We start from the raw sequence: 24,705 nt of genomic DNA on the forward strand, positions 1-24,705 counted from the left end.
CGGGACAGAGAGAGTTAACAGGAAAGCAAGAGGTTTACATAAAAGAGAGTAGGTGGCTGGTGGCAGGAAGAAAATACTTCTCAAGAAACCTGTTCTGGACCATAAATCAGCTAAAGCAGCAATTATTATGTTTTATGCCTAAACTTATCTAAGTTATTAATAACCTACCTAACAATCAGAATCAGAGGCCTACCTAAGAATCAGAGAGAGCTGTCTTTTACTTATTCATTCACGGGATATGGGCATCACCGGCTAGGCCAACATTTATTGCCCAGAGAACAGTTCAGACTCAACCACATAGGAGTCTGAGAGTCACATGTAGGTCTGACCAGACAAGGACATCTGATCCTTTTCCCTGAAGGACTTTCATGAACCGTGTGAGTTTTGATAGTAAAGGTACATGGCCACGATTAGGCTGACTTTTTATACCAAATTTTTGTTAACTTCAAATTTCACCATCTGCTTTGGTGGAATTGAAAGCCAGCACCACTGCCCCACCCCACCCCACCCCCGCCTTGGCTCCCCTTATGGCATTAGCCTGGATCACCACTACAGTGATATTACAACCGTGTCCAACCAATATAGTTGAGGGTTTGAGTCTGTTATTATTGACGATGAGCTCCTGGAAGCAAGTTGGGAAGCTAATGGAGATGTTTGAACTGTTGAAGATAAAATAACGAATGCCTTGGAGGACCTTTAAAACACTGAGTGGGCCCGGATAGTTTGGTGAAATTCAGTGATTGATAACCATGCAACCAAAGGTAATTCCTGCCTTGAATTTGCTCCGGTAAATGTGTCTTAGGATTTTTATTTTTGTTTTGTCTTGTTGGGTTTATTTCCATTTGAAACTGAGACAATCAGCTCCTATTGACATCATTGTTCCTTAACCCCAGTGAGGACAAAGGTAAATAATGGCCCCTCCTGATCACTGTGAGTGAAATGTGTGGGTGTGTGGATCAACTCATCATGTGACTGGATTGGCGAGGATGCCCCCTGCTCTGTCTTTGCTTGCCACTTTGGATGTGCCTCTGGAGGATTGTTAGACTCCATGAGGTTGAAACAATCTTCACCCCTTCTCTACCTACTGCACCTGGCAGTCAGGCCTCATCAGCCAAGACTGACCTTGATCGAACGCATGGTGGGAGCTGGAATTGAAAACTCTGCCAGACTGTATAAGTGGTGACATTGTTCATGGAGTGGGAAAAAGGAAAAGCAAGAACTTGTTATGTGATCAGAGATAATGGGAACTGCAGATGCTGGAGAATCCGAGATAACAAAGTGTGAAGCTGGATGAACACAGCAGGCCAAGCAGCACCTAGGGAGCACAAAAGCTGACGTTTCGGGCCTAGACCCTTCATCAGAGCCTGTGAGCCTGGAGTGGTACTGGAACAGAAAACTCACTTTGGCAAAGGGGCGGGTTGTGAAAGGAAAGCCACTCACTTTAGTTTTCAGAGGGGAAAAGGGTTTGGAGGTTGAGAAGTGATGATCTGGCCCTGGAAGTGATTTGAGGAAGCTGCTGCTTCCTCTTTTCCGGTCATTAGCATTCACCCCATGTAGAGAAAATGTTACGGCTTTTATGATGCCTGTGGTCACTAATTGTATATGGCCTCAGGCTGAGTGCCTCAGTGATTTGCTGTCGGCCTCGGGAGACTAAGGCTCTTCCTGTTCATTGTCGTGCACGTCAGATCAACCAATGCTGACTTTTTATTGGATTTGTTTCCAAAAATACTGCAAAGCTGTTTGAAGAGGAAGAAGGGAACCTGATGCATTTTGTGCTTGATAATGCCACCTCCACCCCTCAGTAGCACAGCAGGTTTAATTACATCATCAAGCTGGGAAGATCTGAGGCACAGTTCCTGAGCCGCGCTGTCAACTGATTGCATTTAAGAGCCTTCCATTACCAGCCCCCCAGAGAAAAATAAAGACCTCTGGATTCACAAACATGATAGTCAGCTCATATACAGTGAGTTCTCTCAAACTGCAATCTAGCAATGCGTAGAAAAGCTACGTTATTAATGTTTGCTGAAGGACCTTTATTAGCCAGGCAACAGAGAGACCTTTGCTCTTCTTCACTGTAGTCCCACCAGATATTTTACATCCAGCTGAAAGACTAGATGAGGCATCAGTTTAGCATCTCAACTGAAAGGTGATTCTTCGGCATGCTGTGAGTACTTCTTAAAACTTTCTTCATGGGATGTGAGCATCACTGGCTGGGCCAGCATTTACTGCCCATTCTAAATGGCTCTGGAGCTGGTGATGCTGACATGCCTTCTTAAACTGCTGCTGAGGAAAGGACACATATACTGCTGGTAGGGAGCTAATTCCAGGATTTTGACTAAACAGCAGTCAAAAAATGACAATATATTTGCAAGTCAGGATGGCGCGTGGTTTGAAGGAGAACTTGCAAGTGCTGGGGTACCCTTCCGTATCTACTGCCATCGGTAGAAGGTACATGCTTAGAAAGTACAGTCGAAACAGCCTTGGTGAGATACTGCAGTGTATTGGCCTAGGTTACTTGTTCATCTCCAGAAATGGGCCTTCAATCCACACCTTTTTGACTTGGAAACATGTGAATAAGGAGCAGCGTAAGCAGCATCTTAGGAGCAGGAAAGCCGACGTTCCAGGCCTAGACCCTTCATCAGAAATGGGGGAGGGGAAGGGGGTTCTGAAATAAATGTGGAGAGAGGGGTGGGGGAGCAACTGCAGCTCTCTCGTAATCTCTTCGGCCTTGAAACTGCTCGATCATGTCCTGCACCTTTACTGGCTCCATCCCTGCCTCTTTAACTTGTCTGTCTCCTCTCCACCCATCTTCTCCTCTATCCAGCTTCGATCTGCCTCTCCCTCTCTCCCTATTTATTTCAGAACCCTCTCCCCCTCCCCTATTTCTGATGAAGGGTCTAGCCGGAAACGTCAGCTTTCCTGCTCCTAAGATGCTGCTTGGCCTGCTGTGTTCATCCAGCTCTACACCTTGTTATCTCAGATTCTCCAGCATCAGCAGTTACCATTATCTCAGGAGCAGAATGGACCACTCAGTTCCCTCAAGTCTGCTCCATCATTCAAAGTACAAAGAAAATTACAGCATAGGAACAGGCCCTTTGGCCCTCCAAGCCTGCGCCAACATGCTGCCTATCACAACTAAACCCTGCGACCCTTCCAGGGACTGTATTCCTCTATTCCCATCCTATTCCCATTCCTTCAGTGAGATCAGGACCTATCTGATAACTCCACAGATTTTTGCCCATCCCTGGTTACCCATCACCCTCCTGTTTGCCAAGAAACTATCTATTTTCATGTCTATCATGTCAAGATTCTGCTTCCATTGCCTCTAGCAGAAGATAATTTGAAGGCTACATGGCCCTCACTGAGAAAGAAGTGATCCTTATTGCTGTCTAAACTAGGAAGCCCGTTATTTTTAAACAGTGATCTCTTTTCCAGTCTTCTTCAAAAGCCAACCCCCCACCCCCCCTTTCCTAATAAAAGCTCAGTAAACCTTTTATGAGCTACTTCCAATGAATTAACACCTTTGCTTGAATGAGATGACCGATACTGTACACAATACTCCAAATACAATCTTACCAATGCTTTGTATAACTGAAACATAACTGTGCTATTTTTGTATTTTATTCTCCTTTGAAATAAACTGACATTCTATTAATTCTCCTCGTTATTTGCTGTATCTGCATATTAACCTTTCACAATTCATTCATAATATTACTCAGAAGCAAAAACAGAAATTGCTGGAAAAGCTCAGCTGGTCTGGCAACATCTGTTTTACACTCCAGGAATATTAAACAAATGGGTTAGATTCTGACTGCAATACCTGTCTGTGTGTATTGTTGGCTGGACATTCTGGTTTGTAAGACTGTAGTGCTGTGAGTGGTACAGTGAGGGCAACAGCCATAAAGTCATAAGCATAAGCATGTGGAAGGAGCTGCTAGTGGAAGTGCTTGAAGTGGGTACGTTAACAACATTTAAAAGGAAGTTGGATAAATACATGGAAAGGAAAGGTTTAGAAGGATATGGGCCAAGTGCAGGGAATTGGGGTTAGTGTTTCTGGACATTTTGGGTGTCAGCATAGATCAATTTGGGCCAAAGGGCCTGTCTCCATGCTGTAGGACTCTATGACTCCATGACTCTAAAACGCTATCTGTGGAGAGAAATCGCAGTTAACGTTTCAGGTCCAGTGACCCTTCCTCAGGACAAGATTACTCCCATCCCTTTGCATCTCAGAGCTCTGTAATCTCTGACCATTTAGATAGCATGCTTTTTTTTTTATTCATCCTGGCAATGGCAAATTTTAGCTTTATCCAAATACATTCCATTTATCAGATTCATCCACTCAATACTTTTCTATATTTCTTTACAGTATTCTTATGTTCTCTTCAATACTTGTTTTCACAGTTACCTTTGTGCCAGCATTAATTTTGGTCACCATATCTTCGGTTCCTCCATCCACATTATTTGAACGAATTGTAAAAAGTTGAGGTCTTAAAATAGGTTCCTGTGACACACAACTCATTACATATTGTCAACTGGAAAATAACCCATTTATGTCTCCTCCTTGTTTCCCTTTAGACTACCAGTCTTCTGTCTATGCTAATATTTTACTTCCTACACAGTGAGCTCTGATTTTCTACAACTTAATGTCTTTGATGTGGCACCTTATCAAATGCCCTCTGGAAATCTAAGTACAGTACACCCACCAGTTCCCCTGCATCCACTTTCTCGACTAACTCCAATCCATTGGTTTAACATGATTTCCATGTCACTTAACGTGTCAGTTAGCTCAATTGGCTGGACAGCTGTCTGCTGACACACAGTGACACCAACAGTGCAGGGTCAATTGTTGCACCAGCCGCAGAACCAGGTATTGGTGACCCTCAGGTTAAACTTACCACCATTTGTCTCTCTCTAACGAGAGGGCAGCCCTATATTTTTTTTTTTCTTCCTTCACAGGATGATGGGTGATTTATTGCCCTTCCCTAATTGCCCAGAGAGCAGTTAAGATTCAACCACATCATTACAAGCCTGGAGTCACCAACCCTGTTTCTTTCCTTAAACAGCATTAGTGAACCAGATAGATTTTTGAAACAATCAACATTAGATTCGTAGTTCTAGATTAATTCTGGATATTTGTTTAATTCAAATTGCATCACCTATAGTTATAATTGGCATAGGCTCATTGGGCCAAAGGGCCTTTTATGCACTGTATGAATTTATGAGTCTGCTGTGATGGTATTTGAACGCATGTCCCCAGAACATTCAGAATTCTGACGAATGTTCACCGGACGCAAAACTTTAACTCTGATTTTTTTTTCTTCACAGACGCTGCAAGACCTGCTGAGCTTTTCCAAGAACTTCTGTTTTTGTCCCCACAACAGGACCTACCACATCAGAAATTATTGTGACAGTACACTGACATGCTCAAGGGAGTTGAGATTTCTGGGGGAGAAAGACTGGACGATGAAAGCTTGCTCAATGGCACTAACAGCCCATCAATAATACAACTCGGCCATGTCTCTTCCCATAGAACTTATGGTGACTCTATTTGTTTTCAAAACTGGCAGCGTGGGACTAAGAGGGCTGAATGGCCCTCTCCTATCCCATGCAATTGTGGGATTGGTGTCAACAGACACTGGCTTTTAAGGGGTCACTAGCTCTGCCTTTGAGTACAGCTTTGAATGTCACAGAATATTTGATTCCTGCCAGTTGTGTTGTGAGTGTATGAGAGCTCAGTTTCACATCAGTCTAACGCTGGCTAGGCTCGGCACTTGCAGTTACTGTACAGCACTTTTCATTCACTAAGCAGTGACGTTTACTTCATTCCCCCAGCCCCACTGCTACCACCACCAACACCCTCAAATTTCATGGAAACTCTTAACTTCTTTGAAATTTAAAAAAAGCCCTTAACTTTCCTCCAGTGGAAATATTTTGTGTGAAGTTATTTAAAACAGTCGGCGGTCCTAATTCTGATTGACGTCTGTGGCTTGCTTTGATGATCCATCTCGTGAAAAGGTCATGGTCTTTATGAGCTGTTGGCAAGATGGTGTTTGTCGATGCTTTACACAGCACAGTTTAGGATGTCGTAGGGTGTGGCTTCTGTATTAGTCCGGAATTAATTTACTGCCAGGAGTGTTAGGGGAATGCCAACTGAGATATCTGCATTGAATTAAAGTGAAATGCAGCGTCCCAGGCTGCAAATATCAGCTGTGCAGGGTTTTTTTTTCGTTTTGGGATGTTCTCACATTTGACCATTTTGAAACAATGCCAGAACAAGCAATTTACAGAAACAAAAGGCCACCTCTACAACAGGTTCCCAATTGAAATACCTCCAGTTTTCGAAAATCAACTTTTCTGATGCTGCATGTCACCATCTTGCAAACCCTGAGTGCATAACAACATTTCCCTACAACTGCTTCCATTTATACAAAGCCTTTAATGCGATATTAGGATTCAAGGTGCTTCACATGCCCGATAAATAAACTGATGTGCAGTCAGTGAAGGCGGAGCGTACGGAGCATAGGCACTTGAAGTTTGGACACTGAGGTGAATTTATGGAGCATTCTAGAAGAAAAGCCAGGTGCAAGATTCTTCATAACTCTACCTAAATTTGAATTGGCCAGTTTGTCAACTCCCACCTTCAAATTTGAAGCTTATATCATTGAGCAAGCCTCTATCGTCCAGTCTTTCTCCCTCAGAAATCTCAACTTCCTTGAGCATATCTGTGTAGTGTCACAATAAGAATCCCAACAGTGCAGGTGCAGGCCATTCGGCCCATCGAGTTCACACAGACCCTCTGAAGAGCATTCCTGCTAGGTGTAATCCTCTATCCTATCCCTGGAACTCTGCATTTCCCATAGCAAATCCATCTAGCCTACGTTTCCCTGGCCACTGTGGGAAATTTCACATGTCCGCTCAACCTAACCTGCACATGTTTGGACAGTGGGAGGAAACCAGAGCTCCAGGAAGAAAACTTTGCAGAACTTGGAGATCTTGGGAGAACTTGGAAATTTCACACCGACAGTCGGCCAAGACTGGAATCAAACCCCAGTCCCTAGCGCCGTGTGGCATTCGTGCTAACCACTGAGCGGCCACATCTTCGGGTTTTCAATATTGAAATGTGCTATGTCACAGCATATCAAGGAATTCACAATTTACAATTATGACTTGTTTAGGACACTGGTATAAACTAATGGGCAAAATTAATTTGAGGGGAGATGGTGCCGTAGTGATAATGTTACTGGATTAGCCATGGCAGAATCAAACTGAATTGCAAATCTCTTTTTTGCCTTTTTCCAGAATTTCTGCACATCATTACTGCCCAGATATTCATACGATGTCCTCTTGAATGCTTCAACTGAACCCATCTCTAGCACATTTCCAGACAGTGCATTTCATACCCTAACAATGCGCTGTGGAATTTTCTTTTTCCGCACATCACCCCTGTTTCAGTTGCACTCAGTTTAAATTAGTAATTCAGAGGCCCAGTTTAATACTTCTTATCCCATCATGGCAACGAATGCAATTGAGAGTCCGATCAATCAGAAATATGAACCTGGTGCCATTAATGATGACCAAAACGCTGCCATCAATAAACAGAAAAACCCGTCGGGTTTACTAATGTCCTTCAAAGTAGAAATTGTGCCTTCATCTTATCTGACATGGCTGTTCAAGGACATTTGGGGACGGTTTCCAAATGCTACCCTTGTCACTAATGCCCACATCCCATCTAAGACTCAGAGGTAAGATGAGGTAGAATTTGCTAGAATGCTTATGAGGGACTGGTGACAATCAAGTCAGCCTGACTCAAAGAGTCAGCACAGGAATGATGGTCTGAAAGGTCTCTTTCTGTTTGGTGATCTCAGAACAAGACCTACCCTTGATGTTAGAGATAGTAGGAACTGCCGATGCTGGAGAATCTGAGATAACAAGGTGTGAAGCTGAATGAACACAGCAGGCCAAGCAGCATCAGAGGAGCTGGAAAGTTTGACATTTCGGGTTGAGACCCTTCTTCAGAAATGGTAAGAAGGGTCTCAACATGAAATGTCAATTGTCCAGCATTGGCAGTTCCCACTATCTCTGTAACAATTTTAACCCCACTGTGAAACCTGTTCCAAGGATGCTGACCTTAAAGAAGTTACGCCATTTCTGAAGAAGGGTCTCAACCCGAAGCGTCAAACTTTCTTGCTCCTCTGATGTTGCTTGGCCTGCTGTATTCATCCAGCTTCACACTGTGTTAGCTCGATGAACATGTCTACAACCTCATGGTGGACAGGCTTTGGGGAGTCAGGAGGTGAGTTATTTGCTACAGTATTCCATGCCTCTCACAATCTCTTGAAACTATTGTTTTTTTATGTGGTGAGTCCAGTTGATATGGTCAATGATAATCCCTAGGATATTGATAGTAGGGAATTCAGTGATAGTAACACCATTGGGGTGGTGGCTAGATTGTCTCTTATTAGTGACGGTCATAGCTGACCATCAGTTTGCTGACATTCTATTGGTACTCTGCTTGAAACCCACATTTGGTGAAAGCAAAATTGTTACATGTTTCTTTTTAATATATCCACTTATCATGCATGAACCCACAGTTTATCAACAGTTACACTAGTGTTACATCTCTTCCCATTCATGCCCTGACTTCCATTTGCACACTCTCCTACCCTGGTCACAAAATCCTGGACAAGCCTTCCTTTCAGCTCATCATGCTCCACTCATTTGACTCTACCTCAGTTCTGACCTTACTTTACCACAAGACTCTACACATGGCCTTCGACACTGGCCCTCTAACCATGCAAAAAAAAAATTGGCTGGGCAAAAGACCATCTGACCCATGAAGCCACGCTTGTGCTATGGTCTAGTGAGCATGTAATCTCCTGAGAGAGACAGGACCAATATGTGAAGAAGAGTACTTTGGCAAATTTTGCTGCAAGCCTTCTCTGTTGATTGAAACCATCCAGGAGATCGAGTGGAGGTTGGACTGGAAAAGGATTCCTTCTTTCTTCTGTGCTTACTGGATCACTGCAGCAGTAGCCAGGGATCCAAATCTGAGGAGCAGGCGTTTCTTCAGCCAGAGTTGCCTTCAGTGAGATCTTCAGCAGCGAATATATGTGAATCGTCTGGAGCAGTTGCTTCAAACAAATATGGGAAAGAAATATTGATTTGAATTTCCCTTAGCAGCCAGGCAGCTTGTGCTTTTTCAAAGCAGTTCTTGCTTTGAAAATATATATAATAACAAAGATTTAAAGCAAACCTATCCAGCCAAGAAGATGTCAATGCACCAAGTCAACATTGTCTCTGAAGTGTTCACTGGTTTAAGTCTGTCAGCTGCTGAGAAAGGAGACTTGTTGTGAGGAATAGAACGGTTGTAGCGGGGGGAAGCACCGTGTTACGTATTCATTATAGTCTGCAAGTTAGACGAAAGGATGTCAGTGTCACTCAAACTACGACTGGTTTCCTGCAGACAATGAAGATTTAATTATAGTGTTTTACTGTTGAACGCAACCTTTGCTGCAGAGTCAGAGCTGAGCAATTCACTGAAGATCAAAACACCTTTTTTTTTCTTCTTTCTCCCAAATGCAGCCACTTTGTTCTTTCCCTCCTCGGCCACAATGTAAGACTTGCCTTTTTTTTCCCATAAAAACAAAATTATCATTGTTGTTCCTGTTTCATGCCGTTGCAACAGAAGTTGATAACTGTAGGGTGTATCCTGCCTGCCACTGAAGCATGAAGCAGGGATTGACTGCATGGATTGGAAATTATATGTAGGGAGCAGATGTGCAGTATCCACATCTGCACACCTACAATCAACATTTCAAATGGCTGTGATGCACCAGCAATAGAGCCTACTTATCAGTGCAGGAGTACCCCATCTGTCCCCTAAGGGCAATGTGAAAGAACCCATGATACAATTTTCAAGAAGGTCAGGGGAGTTTAATTTTCCTTTGGTTAACATCACAAACATATTATTGTTTTAGTGTTTGAGGAGCTTCCTAGGCACAAACGGGTTGCTGCGTTTCCTGTCTAAGAGCAAAGGCTACATTACAGAAGGAACAGATTTGCACTGTGCTCGAGAATAGTGCTGTAAAAATGCGAGTTCTTTGCCAGTGAAATGTGTTGTCACTTCAAGAATGCCCCAACTTTCAGATCCTGGATCAAAATCATAAATATGCATATCAATTTACCGTGAATTAACGTATTTCTGATGCCGGTACTGTATCGAACTATGTATCCAATAAACTTAATTTATTGCTTAAGAAAGGCTGAAGAAACTGCCAAGCTCCTTCATTTTTCAACCTTATCACTAATAGCCATTTGTAAAAACTGCTTCTTTTCATTTCTTTTATTTTTGGATTGTGGCCTGAAAGGAAAAGGTACTGCTTTAAACAAAGGAGGCCCTGCAGAGAGCTGGCTGTAGTTATGTACATCATGGTCACTGGAGTTGTATGAAATGTTGCCTTTCTTTGCAACTGTGCGAGCAAAGGCAGGTACCATGGAGTCGATAGGTCTTGAATCAGACGGGGCAGGAACATCTTGGTTGGCTCCCGACCAAGTTTTCAGTGCTTGTGTTTGGCCAGTGTGGTGGGGGAACATCGAGCCTGCAAAGTGAAAGCATCAGAAAATCTCTCTGTGTCATCTCTCGTGCTCCCTCACTGTGGTAATGTGCTGGACATCAAGCCTTTGCAGTCCTAGAATTGACAGAAAACTTGAAGATTTTATCAAAATTCACAGAGTTCCCTAATTTACCTGATTTTCGAATCCAGGTTGACAGAAACCATGGACAGGTTTTTGTACTTGGTACAAATTTCTGTTCACAATGAGTAAGGAGGTTTTTTGATTCAAATAAGTAATTCTGAGCTGTCAGCCTTCAACTCTGCTGGTTAGAACACTAACTTCCTCTCTACACACAGACAGTCACAGACAGCAAAATAAATGATGTTATGGGCAGTAGGAAAGAATGGGAAGATAGTCCAGTGGTCCCTGTTCACAGAGTGCGCTGATCAGATCAGTCTTCCTTCTCCAGGTGTTTTCACTTGTTTGCACAAAGTGCACGGTGAATGGTTTACACTTTTATGAAGGACTTTGACTCACTAATTATAAGTCCCAGTTTATAGCAACAGTTGAAAGAAAAATAAGCGAGCTTTCTTCAGGGTTACAGTTTTTTTTTCCTCTATGGAGGACAGCGATAACTTTCGGAAGTCTGGCAGCTTTTCATTATCTTATTCACAGCCTCATCCTGTTGCCCTATCTGGGAGCTAATCTAGCATTTTTAACAGGCAGAAGGCCTTTGTCATCGATAAACCATCCACAGAACAAACAGCTACTTGCTGTTAGCTGAATCTCCATTTGTACAAACCCCCAGGCTCCAGCTCATTTGTGAACCTATTTCCATTGTGACCTGAACCAGCATCTGTGTAAACTGAACTTACAATGAGTGTCAGGTGACTTGCCTTTTAAAACTGTGGTAATCCTTCAACAGTTCTTGGTTTTAAAATAGTTTTCATTCCCATTTCAGTCCACAACCAAAAGTACTACAATAATTGTATATACACTCTCTTAGAAGTGCCTACAAGTCTCCAGTAACTGCTAACTATCTTCCACTCTCCTTTCTCTGCAAAATCACTTATTGAGGAACAAAACAGCTTCACAGACAATGAAAGGGAAAATTCTCAGCCAGTAAATGACAGCATCAATACATGAACAATCTTGTTTCATCAGTGAAGCACTTAAAAGGAATTGAAAGGAAGGGAAAAAAGACCACTGATTGAATCTTGTGGTCCAGACTGGTGCTATGGAACAATATTTAACTTAGATTTATTTTTCCTTTTCCATCTTTAATATCCACATCTTGTCTGTTTTTGAGTATCTGTCTCTATGTCAGAGGATGGAGTTAAAAGGGGTATTTAAGTGATAATGAGTTATAAGTTAGCAATTTGTATTTCTTAATTGCCATCGGTCACAAACAATTAGTCTGCAATGTCCAGTTACTTCCTTGTGTAGTACAGAAACCTGGTCAGTGCTTTTTTTGACTTTGAATTCCATCAGGCAGGTAAACTGGGGACTTCGGATCATTTGACTAAACCTTTTCACATGTATGACAGCCCTTTTCACATTTATGAATAGTGATGCTTAATTTCATGAGCACTGTCCTAGTGAGTTGTGACAAATTTCACTTTACAATCCTAATTTCTCAGAATTTAAGACAATACTTACAGTTTTTAAAAGATCCTGTGTTTAAAAATGTAGTAATATTTACAATGTTTTTTTAAATCGAAGTTTTGGCATGATTCATGATGGAGAAGGGAACCCGTGTCGGAAGACAGAAGGTAATATCATGTCACCAACCCTGGCTGGGAACAATGGCATATTCTCATGGTCGGCATGTAGTAGACAGTATCTCAGCAGATTCCTCAGGTAGGTTGATAATTTACTATCAACTAAATTTTTATTTTCAATGGTTTTCCAATTTGTTCAGTGTTAATCATGCCCAGTTCTTCCAGTACAGTTACAACAATGGCATCTACTCAAAAATGTAGAAATTTGCCCAGGTATGCCCTATAAATAAAAATCAGGACAAATCCAACCCGGCCAATTCACACCCCATCAGTCTACTCTCAGTCATCAGTAAAGTGATGGAAGGTGTCATCAACATGCTATCAAGCAACGCCTACTCAGCAATAAGCTGTTCAGTCTGGGTTCTGCCAGGACCACTCACTACAGCGTTGGTTCAAACATAGATGAAAGAGCTGTATTCCAGAGGTGAGGTGAGAGTAACAATCCTTGACACCAACGCTGCATTCGACCAAGTGTGGCATCAAGTTGCTCCAACAATGTTAGGGTCAATGCATGTCAGGGTGGACACTGTCCACTGGTGAGAGTCATACGTGACACATAGGAAGATGGTTGCGGTTGTTGGATATCAGTCATCTCAGGTCCTGGATATCTCTACAGGTCTTCCTCAGGGTAGTGTCTCAGGCCCACCCATCTTCAGCTGCTTCATCAATGACCTTCCCTCCATCATCAGTTCAGAAGTGGGGATGTTTACTGATGGTTACGCAACATTCAGCACAAAATGCAACTCCTGAAACACTGAGGCAGCCCAAGTTCAAATGCAACAAGATCTGGACAATACCCAAGATTGGGCTGACAAGTGGCAAGTAATTTTCATACCACACAAATGCCAGGCTATGACCATTACACAATTTAACCACTGCCCCTTGACATTGAATTGCATTACCATCACAAGAGTCCCCCCCAAAATCTATATTCTGGGAGTTATCATTGACCAGAAACTCAACTGGACTCACCACATAGAACAGGTAAGAAGCCAGGAATACTGTGATTAGTAATCCATGTTCTGATTTGCGAAAGACTGTCTACCATCTACAAGGCACAAGTCAGGAGTGTGACGGAATACTCCCCACTTGCCTGGATGGAGAGATCCAAAAACACTCAAGAGGCTTGACGCCATCCAGGACAAAGCAACCCACTTGACTGGCACCACCTTCACAAGTATCCACTCCCTCCACTACTGATATTCATTGGCAGCAGTGTATACTATCTAAAAGATGCACAGCAGAAATTCACTAAAGATCCTTAGACAGAACCTTCCAAACCCACGGCCACTTCCATCTAGTAAGGACATGGGCAGCAGATACGTTGGAACCCTACCACCTGCACGTTCCCCTCCAAGCCACTGACCATCCTGACTTGGAAACATATTGCCGTTCCTTTGCTGTCATTGGGTCAAAATCCTGGAATTCTCTCCCTAATGGCATTGTGGGTCAACCCACAGCAGGTGGACTGCAACAGCTCAAGAGGGCAGCTCACCACCACCTTCTCAAGGGCAGCTAGAGACTGGAAATAAGTGCTGGCCAGTCAGTGACACCCACATCCCACGTCCCATGACTGAATTAAAATGTACTGTTGATCTTCTGATCAGCAAGGGCAACCACTTGTACACCAAAAAATGACAAATGTGAGAAAGTTGGCACAAAGCAAAGAGTTCAAAGTTGTAATTGAGAAGTTGACGGATTTGGAACTGACCTTATCACAACAGGTAGCCCAGTCCTCTCTCAAAAGCACGGGAGTCAGTTGACAACATGAGCCCAATGTACTGAGGTATCAACTGACGCTTCAATCTAGAGACCATTGGATGAATTTGGACTGAACCCCAACGCAGAATGAACTTCATTCTTAAAGAAAAGCAGCTGGCAGTTGGTGTCATTCAGCATTCAAATAGTTTCTCCCTAAATGCATTTCCATCCATTGCTGGAAAAGCTGCCACTTTGTTTGTTTGCCCCTAAATACCCTTGAGAGCAGGTAAGAGTCAAGCACATTACTGTGAAGCCTGGAGACCAGCTAAGAACAACAGATTCCCTTCCCCAAGCGGCATTTATGAACCAGATGAGCTTTAAAAACATTTGGTCATGGTCATCATACTGAGATTGGCATGGAAGCTTGGATTTTTGCTTTTAAATTTAACCCAGTTCAAATTCTACAGTTGCTGTTCTGGGAGCTGAAGATATGCCTTTTGGGAATTAGCCTGGCTTTGTGGTCCTAGTGATATTACCACGACATCACCGTGTCTTGACCTCTTAACTATACTGTCTTATCCAGCATTCAGAATGGCATGATCCAGGTGTTGGTTGGTTTGTTCTGAAGAAGGGTCACTCAACCCAAAATGTTAACTCTGATTTCTTTCCACAGATGCTGCCAGACCTGCTGAACTCTTCTAGCAATTTCTGTTTGTGTTGGTTGTTCTCTGTTGTTCAGAGATGAGAACAGACAGTTCAGCCTCTCAAGGCTTTTCACTCTTTATATTAAACCAAAACTGCTATGTGCCTTGAGTGATAATGGGAACTGCAGATGCTGGAGAATCCAAGATAATAAAGTGTGAAGCTGGATGAACACAGCAGGCCAAGCAGCATCTCAGGAGCACAAAAGCTGACGTTTCGGGCCTAGACCCTTAATCAGAGAGGGTGCTCTATCTGATGAAGGGTCTAGGCCCGAAATGTCAGCTTTTGTGCTCCTGAGATGCTGCTTGGCCTGCTGTGTTCATCCAGCTTCACACTTTGTTATCTTGGATTCTCCAACGTCTGCAGTTCCCATTATCACTGATATAAGGTTTGGAGGGATATTGGTCAAACACAGGCAAGTGGGACTAGTTTAGTTTGGGAACATTGTCGGCATGGACAGTTGGACCAAAGGGTCAGTTTTCACGCTGTATGACTCTATGACCCTAATTAAGAAGAGGAGAATTTTCTTCACTCAAAGGCACATGTATCATTTGGAATTTGCAGCTCCAGTGAGCAGTGGATGGTCAGTTGTTGAGTATACCCAATGATGAAGTTGTTAATTATTTTAGTACCAGGGGAACTAAGAGACTTTGGGATAATGTAGGGAGCTGGGGTGAGGCAGGAAATCAGTGATGATCTTTTTAAATAGTGGAACTAGTTAGAATGGTCAAGTAGCCTACTCCAACTTCTATTTTGTGTTTTTCTTAAGTTATTAATGGTCCGTTTCTAATATTAAAGTTATGTCCCCTCATTCTGGACTCTCCCAACACAGGAAGTAGTTTCTTGTTTATCAACCTGATCAGTTTCTTTAATCATCTTAAGCACCTCAGTTAGATGCTAAGTATTGTCAGTAAAACAATCAACAAAAGAGCAGTCGATTCTGCACAGATGTGGTGAACAGGAAAATGTTCACAATGTCTTTGGAATCTCAGTAGAACCCAAACAATCACATGCAGTCGACAGTAAACTTCAGGAATTAAGTGAGGCGTTCCCTCAATTTGCAAGTTGCTGAAGCATCATTTTCTTTAAAAAGAATGTATATTTTTCAGCTGTACGCTGCCTGCCTCCACCCACATGCAACATGATAGATTTATTTCTCAGTTTTAGACTTAGAATTGCCCATTCCTGAATTATGTAGGTGATTGATTCATTTGTGTGGAGGTTATGGATGAAATGCCTTTTGAGTGCCTGAGGTAGAGGGCTAGCAATAGGTCTGCCAGTATAACGTGGAGCCAAGAGGACATTGAAATAGGCTGAGGAGTGGCAGATGGATAAATGTGAAGTATTGCATTTTGGTAAAATAAACAAGAGCAGGACTTATACAATTAATGGTAGTGTTGTAGAGCAGAGAGACCAAGGAGTTCAGGTACATAATTCTTTGAAATTTGCATCACAGTTAGACAGGGCAGCTAAGAAGGCATTTAGCACACTTGCAGTCATTGCTCAGACATTCGAGTTTAGGAGTTGGGATGTTACATTGAGGTTCTACAGGATGTTGATGAGGCCAGTTCTGCTGTACTGTGTGCAGTTCTGGTTGCCCTTTTCGAGGAAGGATATTATTAAACTGGAAAGAGTTCAGGAAAGAATTACCAGGATGTTGCCAGGAATGGAGGATTTGAGTTATAAAAATAGGCTGGAACTTTTTTCACTAGAATGTATGAGGTTAGGGGGTGACATAAATGTTTATAAAATCATGAGGAGCGTAGATAAAGTGAATAGCAAAGGTCTTTTCCCGAAAGTGAGGTGGTTCAAAACTTATTATTAATGTGATAGGAGAAAGATTTAAAAAGGACATGAGAGGCAACAATTTTACATGGAGAGGCTCGTGTGTACAATGAACTGCCAGAGGAAGTGGCTGATGCAGATACAGTTACAACATTTAAAAGACATTTGAATAAATTCATGAATAGGAAATGTTTGGAGTAATATGGGCCAAATGCAGGCAAGGGGGACCAGTTTAGTGTGGGAACATGATCAGTGTGGACTGATTGGACTGAAGGGTCTGTTTCCATGCTATATGACTCTATGAAAACTGTTGAGGCTGTTTCCCTTAGTTGAAGAATCTAGAAACAGGGATCATCGTCTCAGAATAAGGTGTTGCCATTTGGAAATGAACTGAGGAGAAATTGTGAATTTTTGGAATTCTCCACTCCAGACCATTATGGAAGCTGAGTTGTCAGTCCAGGGTATCCGGGGATGTGGAGATATGGTGGAAGAATGGAATATGGTAGATTCCCCTGGATCCTATTTAATGGCAGGATAGTCTTGAAAGGTCCATCTAAGTCTACTTCTGGTCTTTATGATGATGGAACAATCTCACTTTTTTAAAGGTGCAGACCAAAATGTGACATTTTGAACTCAGTTTTAACCAAATAATTTTTGCCCTCTTCTATTTCCATGCCATTGTTCTAATTCTTAACTCCACGCCCTATTCATCCCAAATTACCACCGTTGAAGAACAATAGCTGTGAAACTAGTCAATGATACACACTGATCCAACAAGCTGGAGGTCCAATATGACCACTCCACTCATTCCCAAGTACTATTGTTCTGGTTTTGCTAGTTCTTTTTCCTAACTGCGACAACTGCTAACTCACAACTCTGTTGTGAGCTCTGGATCTTTCTGGGTGTTCAGGTATAGCTACACATCCTTGTGTAAGCCTTAAGAAGCTGTTGTGTCATGTTATGTCAATGCACACAAGCTTGCTATGCCATGCAATTCACTGAACCATAGGAAAGCGTAAAGAGCAGTAAATGGGCAGTCCTTAAGAAAGCCATGGGGAAGGGTATCTTGCACTATACTTGCATTTCTCCTCCCTTCCCCCACCACCGTACTGCCCAGCTGGTAGCAACTAATTCAAAGTAGACTTTGGGCCAAACATGGAATATCCTGGGTGCAAACTTGGGAAAAACATTGTTCATATTCTTATAAAAATAGGAATAAATCAACTGTCACCCAACATCCATGGCCTTCTCGTGCAAAGCCAAATTTGATAGAGGGTTGAGGTATTGGTTCTGGGGAGGGCGTGGAGGGGCAGAGGGGTGTGGTTTGAGAGAGTGGTTGGAGAGAGGACATGATTGCAGTGGAGTGGGTGAGCACAACAAACACCATCTTCACAGCACTTGACAGAATCTTGTTGAGTTGTCAGGAGCCTCTCAGCTCCTTCACTTCAGCTTCATCCTACCCTGGGCTTGAATAACCCTCCCTCACCAAACCCTCGTCCCCTTTCCCCAGTCAGAAGTGACCAGCTGCCTACACTATTTTTAGTTACCATGGTTTTCATGTGGTGACCATTCCCCTGAAGCTGTGTCATTAATTGGCCTTCATGAATTCCAATGACCGGGTGGAACCACCATCCACCGCCCTTCCCGGCCAGAGCCTAATTCTGCAGAAGTGAGAAGATGGAAAGATTGGCACACCCCATTCTACATAATGACCTGCTGTTCACCCCTCTGCACATCTGCCCCACACCCTCTCCCATGAACTTTGACTTCACCACCACAGGGAGCAGAAGAGTCTCTGCACACCCTTTCCACACTTGTATGTATTGCAGGAATCAAGATTATATCTTGACGCCTGACATTGTTCCATCATTTCTTCTGTGTCTTTAAGTGAAAAATAAAGTTGTTCATACAATGTTTTCCTGAAGCAGGTTTCCTTTTACTCTATACATTTAACCAGGCAAGTCATAGGATGCAGGTTTTAACAAGAAAGAGGAATTGTTTAATTTTAGATTAAGGGATGAAGCATTGTTCTGAGCAGTGGGATGTCAGTAAATAGTTTGCCAACAAAATGTCATCACTCACCCTGCAATCTCCAGTACAATGTTTAGGTAGTAACAGAAAATCAGTTACACTGTCCTTTTCGCGTTGTTCTGTCTTTTTGACTTTGTCTCCTCTCTAAGTCATACTCAACCAGTCCAGATTTGTTTATCCCTCCACCTTTCACATCCCTTGACGTGTCTGTGTTGTGTTTTTGTTCATAGTACGGCTCAGGCCTCCTGTCTGATTGATGAACCAAATCAACTGCATGAGTACCAGTACCCCAAAGGCCTGCCAGGGGAGCTATATGATGCTGACACCCAGTGCAAGTGGCAGTTCGGAACGAAAGCCAAGCTGTGCTCCCTCGACTTTGTGAAGGTACGTTTCTGGATGCTGTAACCCTTTTAAATCGTATTCTTATTTTAATGGCATTTTCAGAATGCGATTTCATGGGAGACCTGGAGGGTGTCAACAAGCTTATTAAAATGTTGAATGGTTTCGGTCAGAATCGTGTAGAAGTCTTTGGAATCTGTTCAGCCACTCAACTAGATAATGGATAATGTGCATCTCAAGTGCCTATACACCAGTTCTGTGGAAGAGTCATATCAGACTTGAAACTGGAACTCTGATTCTCTTCCCACAGATGTTGCCAAATGTCACTTTCTCCAGCTCTTTCTCCTTTTATTCCATTTACACCTGCCTTGGTCCCATAACCTGGAATATCTTTCTGTAACAAAAATCTATCAATTCTCCTTTGTTGAAATGTTCAGTTGATCCCTTAGCCTCAACATCTCTTTGAAGGAAAGAGATCCTGCTGTTCATCATGTGAGATATGTTTCCTAATATCACCTTGGTGTGACCCAGCTGTAATTTTACTCTCCTACTCCCTTGTTCAGGAGCTTGTTCTTAAGCGGAAATAGTTTCATGGGGACTGGAGAAGATCTGTTCCACCATTCAATGAGTTTGTGGCTGATCTGTGGTCTAACTGCCTTTGGCCCATATTCATTAATACCTTTGCTGAACAAAAGATTACTTATGTCAGATTTAAAACTAATAACTGATTTGTCATCAATTGCAGCTTATGGAAAAGAGTTCCATAACTTTCCCATCCTTTGTGTGTTTCTCTCTCACCCACTCCATCCAATGCCTCAATATCTTGGACACTTCAATTAGATCTCCCTAATCTTTTTTAATTGAGGGAGTAGAAGGTAGTAATGGGGCTAAGAATTGCTTCTCCACTTGAATATCCAAACAAGATTTTCCTTCATTCATTCATAGGATGAGGGTGTCTCTGGCCAGGCAGCATTTATCGCCTAGAGGGTAGGTTAAGAGTCAAACACATTGCTGTGGGCTTGGAGTCACATGTAAGCTAGATCAGGTCAGGATGGCAGTTTCCCTCCCTAAAGGGTATTAATGAACCAGATGGGTTTTTTCCTGACAATTGACAATAGATTCACAGTCATCATTAGATTCTTAATTCCAGATATTTATTGAATTCAAATTCCACCATCTGGCGAGATTCAAACCCGGTCACCCGGACATTACCTGAGCCTCTGGGGCTAACAGCCCAGCAATAATACCACCATGCCATCACCTCCCTATTTTATTTTTCTGTTGAAAAATTGCATTAATTGAAAGCACCTTACACTTCGAATAAATTTGACTTGATGAACCTAGCTTTAGACAGAGGCCTTGTGGCAGTGTTACTGCCTCAGAACCAGAGGTCCCATGTCAGATTCACGATGCAATGCCTGTGTCAGGTATATTTATAACATGACTGAATGTGTTGATATGTAATCTGTCAACTCTTCCAATGACCTTTCACCATTTACAATAACCTTTGATGTGGTACTTCATCAAATGCCTTCTGGAAATTGAAATACAAAACGTCCATGGGGCCCCCCTTATCAGCAGCACGTGTTAATTCCTCAATGGACTCCCATAGTATGGTTAATTATGATTTCCATTTAATAAAACATTGTTCACATTATCTGATTACTTTAAAATTATCTAAGTGGTCTGCTGTAGTATCCTTCATAATAGCATCCTTCTAACATTTCTCCTGTGACATGTTAAACAAACTGAATTGTACTTACTCGTTTCCTGTGTCCCCATTTTGATTATTAGTATCACATTCACTATCTCCATGATGGGACCTTCCCTGAGTTTAGGGATTTTTTGACAATTGATACTAACACATCATTGTGTCACTAGTCATTTTCTTTTCAGTTCTTTGTATGAACTCCATCTGGACTCAGGCATTTGTCAGCCTGCAGATCCAGTAATTTACTCAGTACCAATTCTCTGGTGAATGTGAGTTTCTTGGAATTCCTCCCTCCATTCCATTTCACAATTTATCACTGCTTCTAGGATGTTACTTGTATTCTCCGTAGTGAATAATCATGCAAAATACATGGTGAATTCATCTGCCACCTCCTTAATTGCCATGATCATTTCTCTAGACTCACTTTCTATAGGATCAGTGCTCTCTTTTTTAACAGCCTTTTTAAAAATTAAGAAGTGTTCAATTTGTGTTTGTTCCTGTCTGGTTTCCTGTCAAGCTCCGATCCTGGGTGTAGCAGATTTTCAGTTGTTATATTCTGTCTAATCTTCTGCTGTGTCATTTACCTTTGCATAATTATATGCTTTTTCTTTAAGTCTGATAATATCTTTTAGAGATGACAATGCTCCATCTTTTAGAATTTCTCTTGGCAATTGGAATGTGCCTGTTCTGTGTATTCTGAAGTATTTCCTTCGATATCTGCCACTCTGTGATTAGTAACTTATCTTTTAACAGTATTTGACTATTCACCTGAGCTAGATTTTCTTTCACATTCTTATAATTACATTTATTTATGTTTTATAAACAGTCTTGGACGACTCTTCTCTTCCTCAAATAGATTTAGAATTCAACTTTGATATGGTCACTGCTCTCCAGGGGTATCTTCAATATATGATCATCATTTAACCCAATCTCATTGAATAATATCAAGCCCAGTGTATCTTGCTTTCTGCTCAGCTTTAGAACTTGGCGTTCCCAGAAACAATCACGAAAACATGCTTCAGCAAAACAAAGAACTGTGGGTGCTGAAGATCCGAAACAAAACCAGAAGTTACTGGAAAAAACCGAGCAGGTCTGGCAGCATCCGTGGAGACAAAGCAGGGCTAATGTTTCGAGATCAGTGTTCCTTCCTCAGAAGCTGCCCGACCTGCAGAGTTGTGACCGCTATTTCTGTTTTTTGTCTAAGAACTTCTTGTCTCGGTGATCTTTGCTGAATGTATGGAACAAGCTGCGAGAGGAAGTAGTGAAGGCAGGTACAATTGTGACACACAGAAGGTATCTGGAAGGGTGTATGAATAGGAAGGGTTGAGAGGAATGTGGGCTAAATGCTGGCATACGGGACTAGATCAGTTCGGGATATCTGGTTGGTATGGACGAGCTGGACCAAAGGGCCTGTTTCCGTGCTGTGTAACTCCTTCTGTCTCCTCCAGTGTATGTATGTTGATTAAAATCATCGTGATTGCTGTGCCTTTCTGACATGTTCCTGTTATTTCATCACTCAAGCTCTAAATCCACCATCTCGTTCGGTTACTGTTAGGTGGGGGGCTGTACACCTAACGTTGACGTCTTAGCTTTACCATTTCGCATCACGACTCAAACTGCTTTCTCATCTTGGTTTTCTGAACTTAGGTAGTCTCTTCTTATAACTGTCGCCTATCAAGAAATCAGTGTCTTTGCAGCGGCTAGGTGATAAAGACGGATGAAGAAAAGTAGTGAGCAGTAGTGTCATGATGTTATGGCCAGGAATGGAGACCAGTGCGCAAATGAGCTACTCCCTTTGGGTTATCTTGAATGAATGGAGAGCTTTCTCTGAATGAATCCAAGCTCTTGGACTGCACAGCCATTGTTTTCCTAGTAGCTGGCCTGTAATGATTAATTACTGCAGTAACTATATTTGACTTAATGAGGACAAAACAAGAACATAATGAGGCAAGCATTGAGGAAAATATAAACCACCCATCCTATCGAACTCACTCTCCCCATGGGCAACATACACGCAGCAAATAGTTTTCCTCCTCCTCTTGCCCAGGGTGTAGCAGATCATTAGGATACTGCAGGATAGATGAAGTTAAAAACATGCATTTGCCCAGTGCTCTTGCAACACTATTGTTTACAAGAAGGATGTTGTGGAACTTGAAAGAATTGAGAAAAGATTTACAAGGATGTTGCCAGGGTTTGAAGGTTTGAGCTATACGGAGAGTCTGAATAGGCTGGGATTATTTTCCCTGGAGCATCAGAGACTGAGGGGTGATCATATAGAGGTTTATAAATTTGAGGGGCATGGATAATGTGAATTGCCGAGGTCTTTTCCCCTGGGTGAGGGAGTCCAAAATTTGTGGGCATAGGTTTAAGGTGAGAGGGGAAAAATTTAAAAGGGACCTAAGGGGCAACTTTTTCACGCAGAGAGTGGTGCGTGTGTGGAATGAGCTGCCAGAGGAAGAGGTAGAGGCTGGTTGAGTTACAACATTTTAAAGGCATCTGGATGGGCATACGAATAGGAAGGGTATAGAGGGATATGGGCCACATGCTGGCAATTTGGACTAGATTAATTTAGGATATCTGTTTGACATGGACGGGTTGGACCTAAAGATCTGTTTCTATGCTGTACAGCTCCATGACGCTACGACCTAGTGTTCTGCAGCCACCAAAGAACTTTTGAAGTGTAGTTACTCTTGTGAGGAAGTAAAGTTGTTGAATGTATTCCTTCAGCAATAAGCGTTGGACAATCTTTTTTGTAGTGACATTTGGGTTCATTTCAGACTGATTGAGAATAAAGTATAGTTGAGAACTGTCTTCAGATTTGAACTCCAAATTGACATTATAAATAATGGATTAATGCTAAATATTGCTGACTGTGGCACTCATAGAAACACCAGGTTGAGTTATTGTTGCATTAAGCAGGTACATTATTCACAAGACTGCTCAAGTGCCCTGAGGCCCTTGCACAAGCCACAGTACACCCAGTGAATTTGCTGCAGCGTTATTTTATATTAATTGGTGGGAAAGGTGAATGAGCATCAAGCTGAAATCTTACTCAAAAGTTAGCATCTCCTGCAAAGCTGAACTCCATTAGAACTACATTGTAATTCCAGCCAAGGCATTGGAGAGGATTCTGAGCTCATGATCCACCTGATTAGCAGCAGGGGTCACACCTTGAACTAATATTTGAATATGTGTTAGCTCCAGTAAATATAGTCAAGGCGGTCGAGATGTCTATCCGGACCCTTTGCATTTCCATTCAAGGTACAAAGGAACCTTGTATTATTGTGTGGCAAACTGAAATGCCAAGTCAGCCTTTTTATTTGCTTTAACAGGGTTTCGGGCAGCTCACAGATGATTAGGCTCCAGTAATGTCATATGACTGCACTGAGTTTAATGAGCAGTGCAAGCATATGGGTTTCACGGTGTGAATTGAATGGATTTTTCTTTTAGCACTGATTGCTCATTGAGATAGGCTTTGAAAGAATGATTTTTCAAACCGTGCCATTGTTGCCAGCTTTAATGAGGAACACTGCCAGACCTGGCCCAGGGCCAGCTTTGGTTTGGATCCAACTTTGAAGCTTACAAAAAGCCTCACTTTATCCAAAGATTGTGAGCAGATTGATTTTCTTTTCTTTAATAAGAGGGTTAGGTTTGTGAATACAAAGGCAAGACATTGCCAGTTCCTTTTTCTGACCAAAAGAAAGAAAACAAAGGATTTGCTTGTACTTGTTATATGACTTCTACAACCTTAGACAATCCCAAAGTGCTTCAGAACCAATTAAGTGCTTGTTCAATTGTAGTCATTGTTGCAAAGCAAGTGGATATGTCAATCAGTTTGGGCGCAATATAACCAATATGATGATAACTAGCAAATCTTTTTTCAGTGATGTTCATTGCATAACTGTTGGCCAGACCATGGAGAGTTGTTCTTTGTCAAAATACTACCATGGCAACTCTTATACCTGTTTGAAAATGCAGACAGGACCCTTCATAAGTATTATTTTGTTATCAGTTCAGGGGTTACAAGTACTGTTGGTTAGACCAGCATTTAATGTCCATCCCTAATTGCCCAGAGGGCAATCAAAACTCGACCACACTGCT

At 42.2% G+C, this 24,705-nt stretch overlaps 1 protein-coding gene across 2 annotated transcripts in view; it reads left to right on the forward strand.

Moving 5' to 3' along the window:
• adamts18 (ADAM metallopeptidase with thrombospondin type 1 motif, 18) overlaps nucleotides 1–24,705 on the forward strand; it is a 290,884-nt gene that overhangs the window by 119,155 nt on the left and 147,024 nt on the right. For both annotated transcript variants that reach the window (XM_048547165.2, XM_048547166.2), the window contains exons 9-10: nucleotides 12,277–12,414; nucleotides 18,785–18,938. In XM_048547165.2, coding sequence (XP_048403122.1) covers nucleotides 12,277–12,414; nucleotides 18,785–18,938 — 292 coding nt within the window. The remainder of the gene's footprint in view (nucleotides 1–12,276; nucleotides 12,415–18,784; nucleotides 18,939–24,705) is intronic.

The sequence above is a fragment of the Stegostoma tigrinum genome, chromosome 16 (genome assembly GCF_030684315.1).
Source record: "Stegostoma tigrinum isolate sSteTig4 chromosome 16, sSteTig4.hap1, whole genome shotgun sequence".
Classification (NCBI taxonomy): domain Eukaryota; kingdom Metazoa; phylum Chordata; class Chondrichthyes; order Orectolobiformes; family Stegostomatidae; genus Stegostoma; species Stegostoma tigrinum.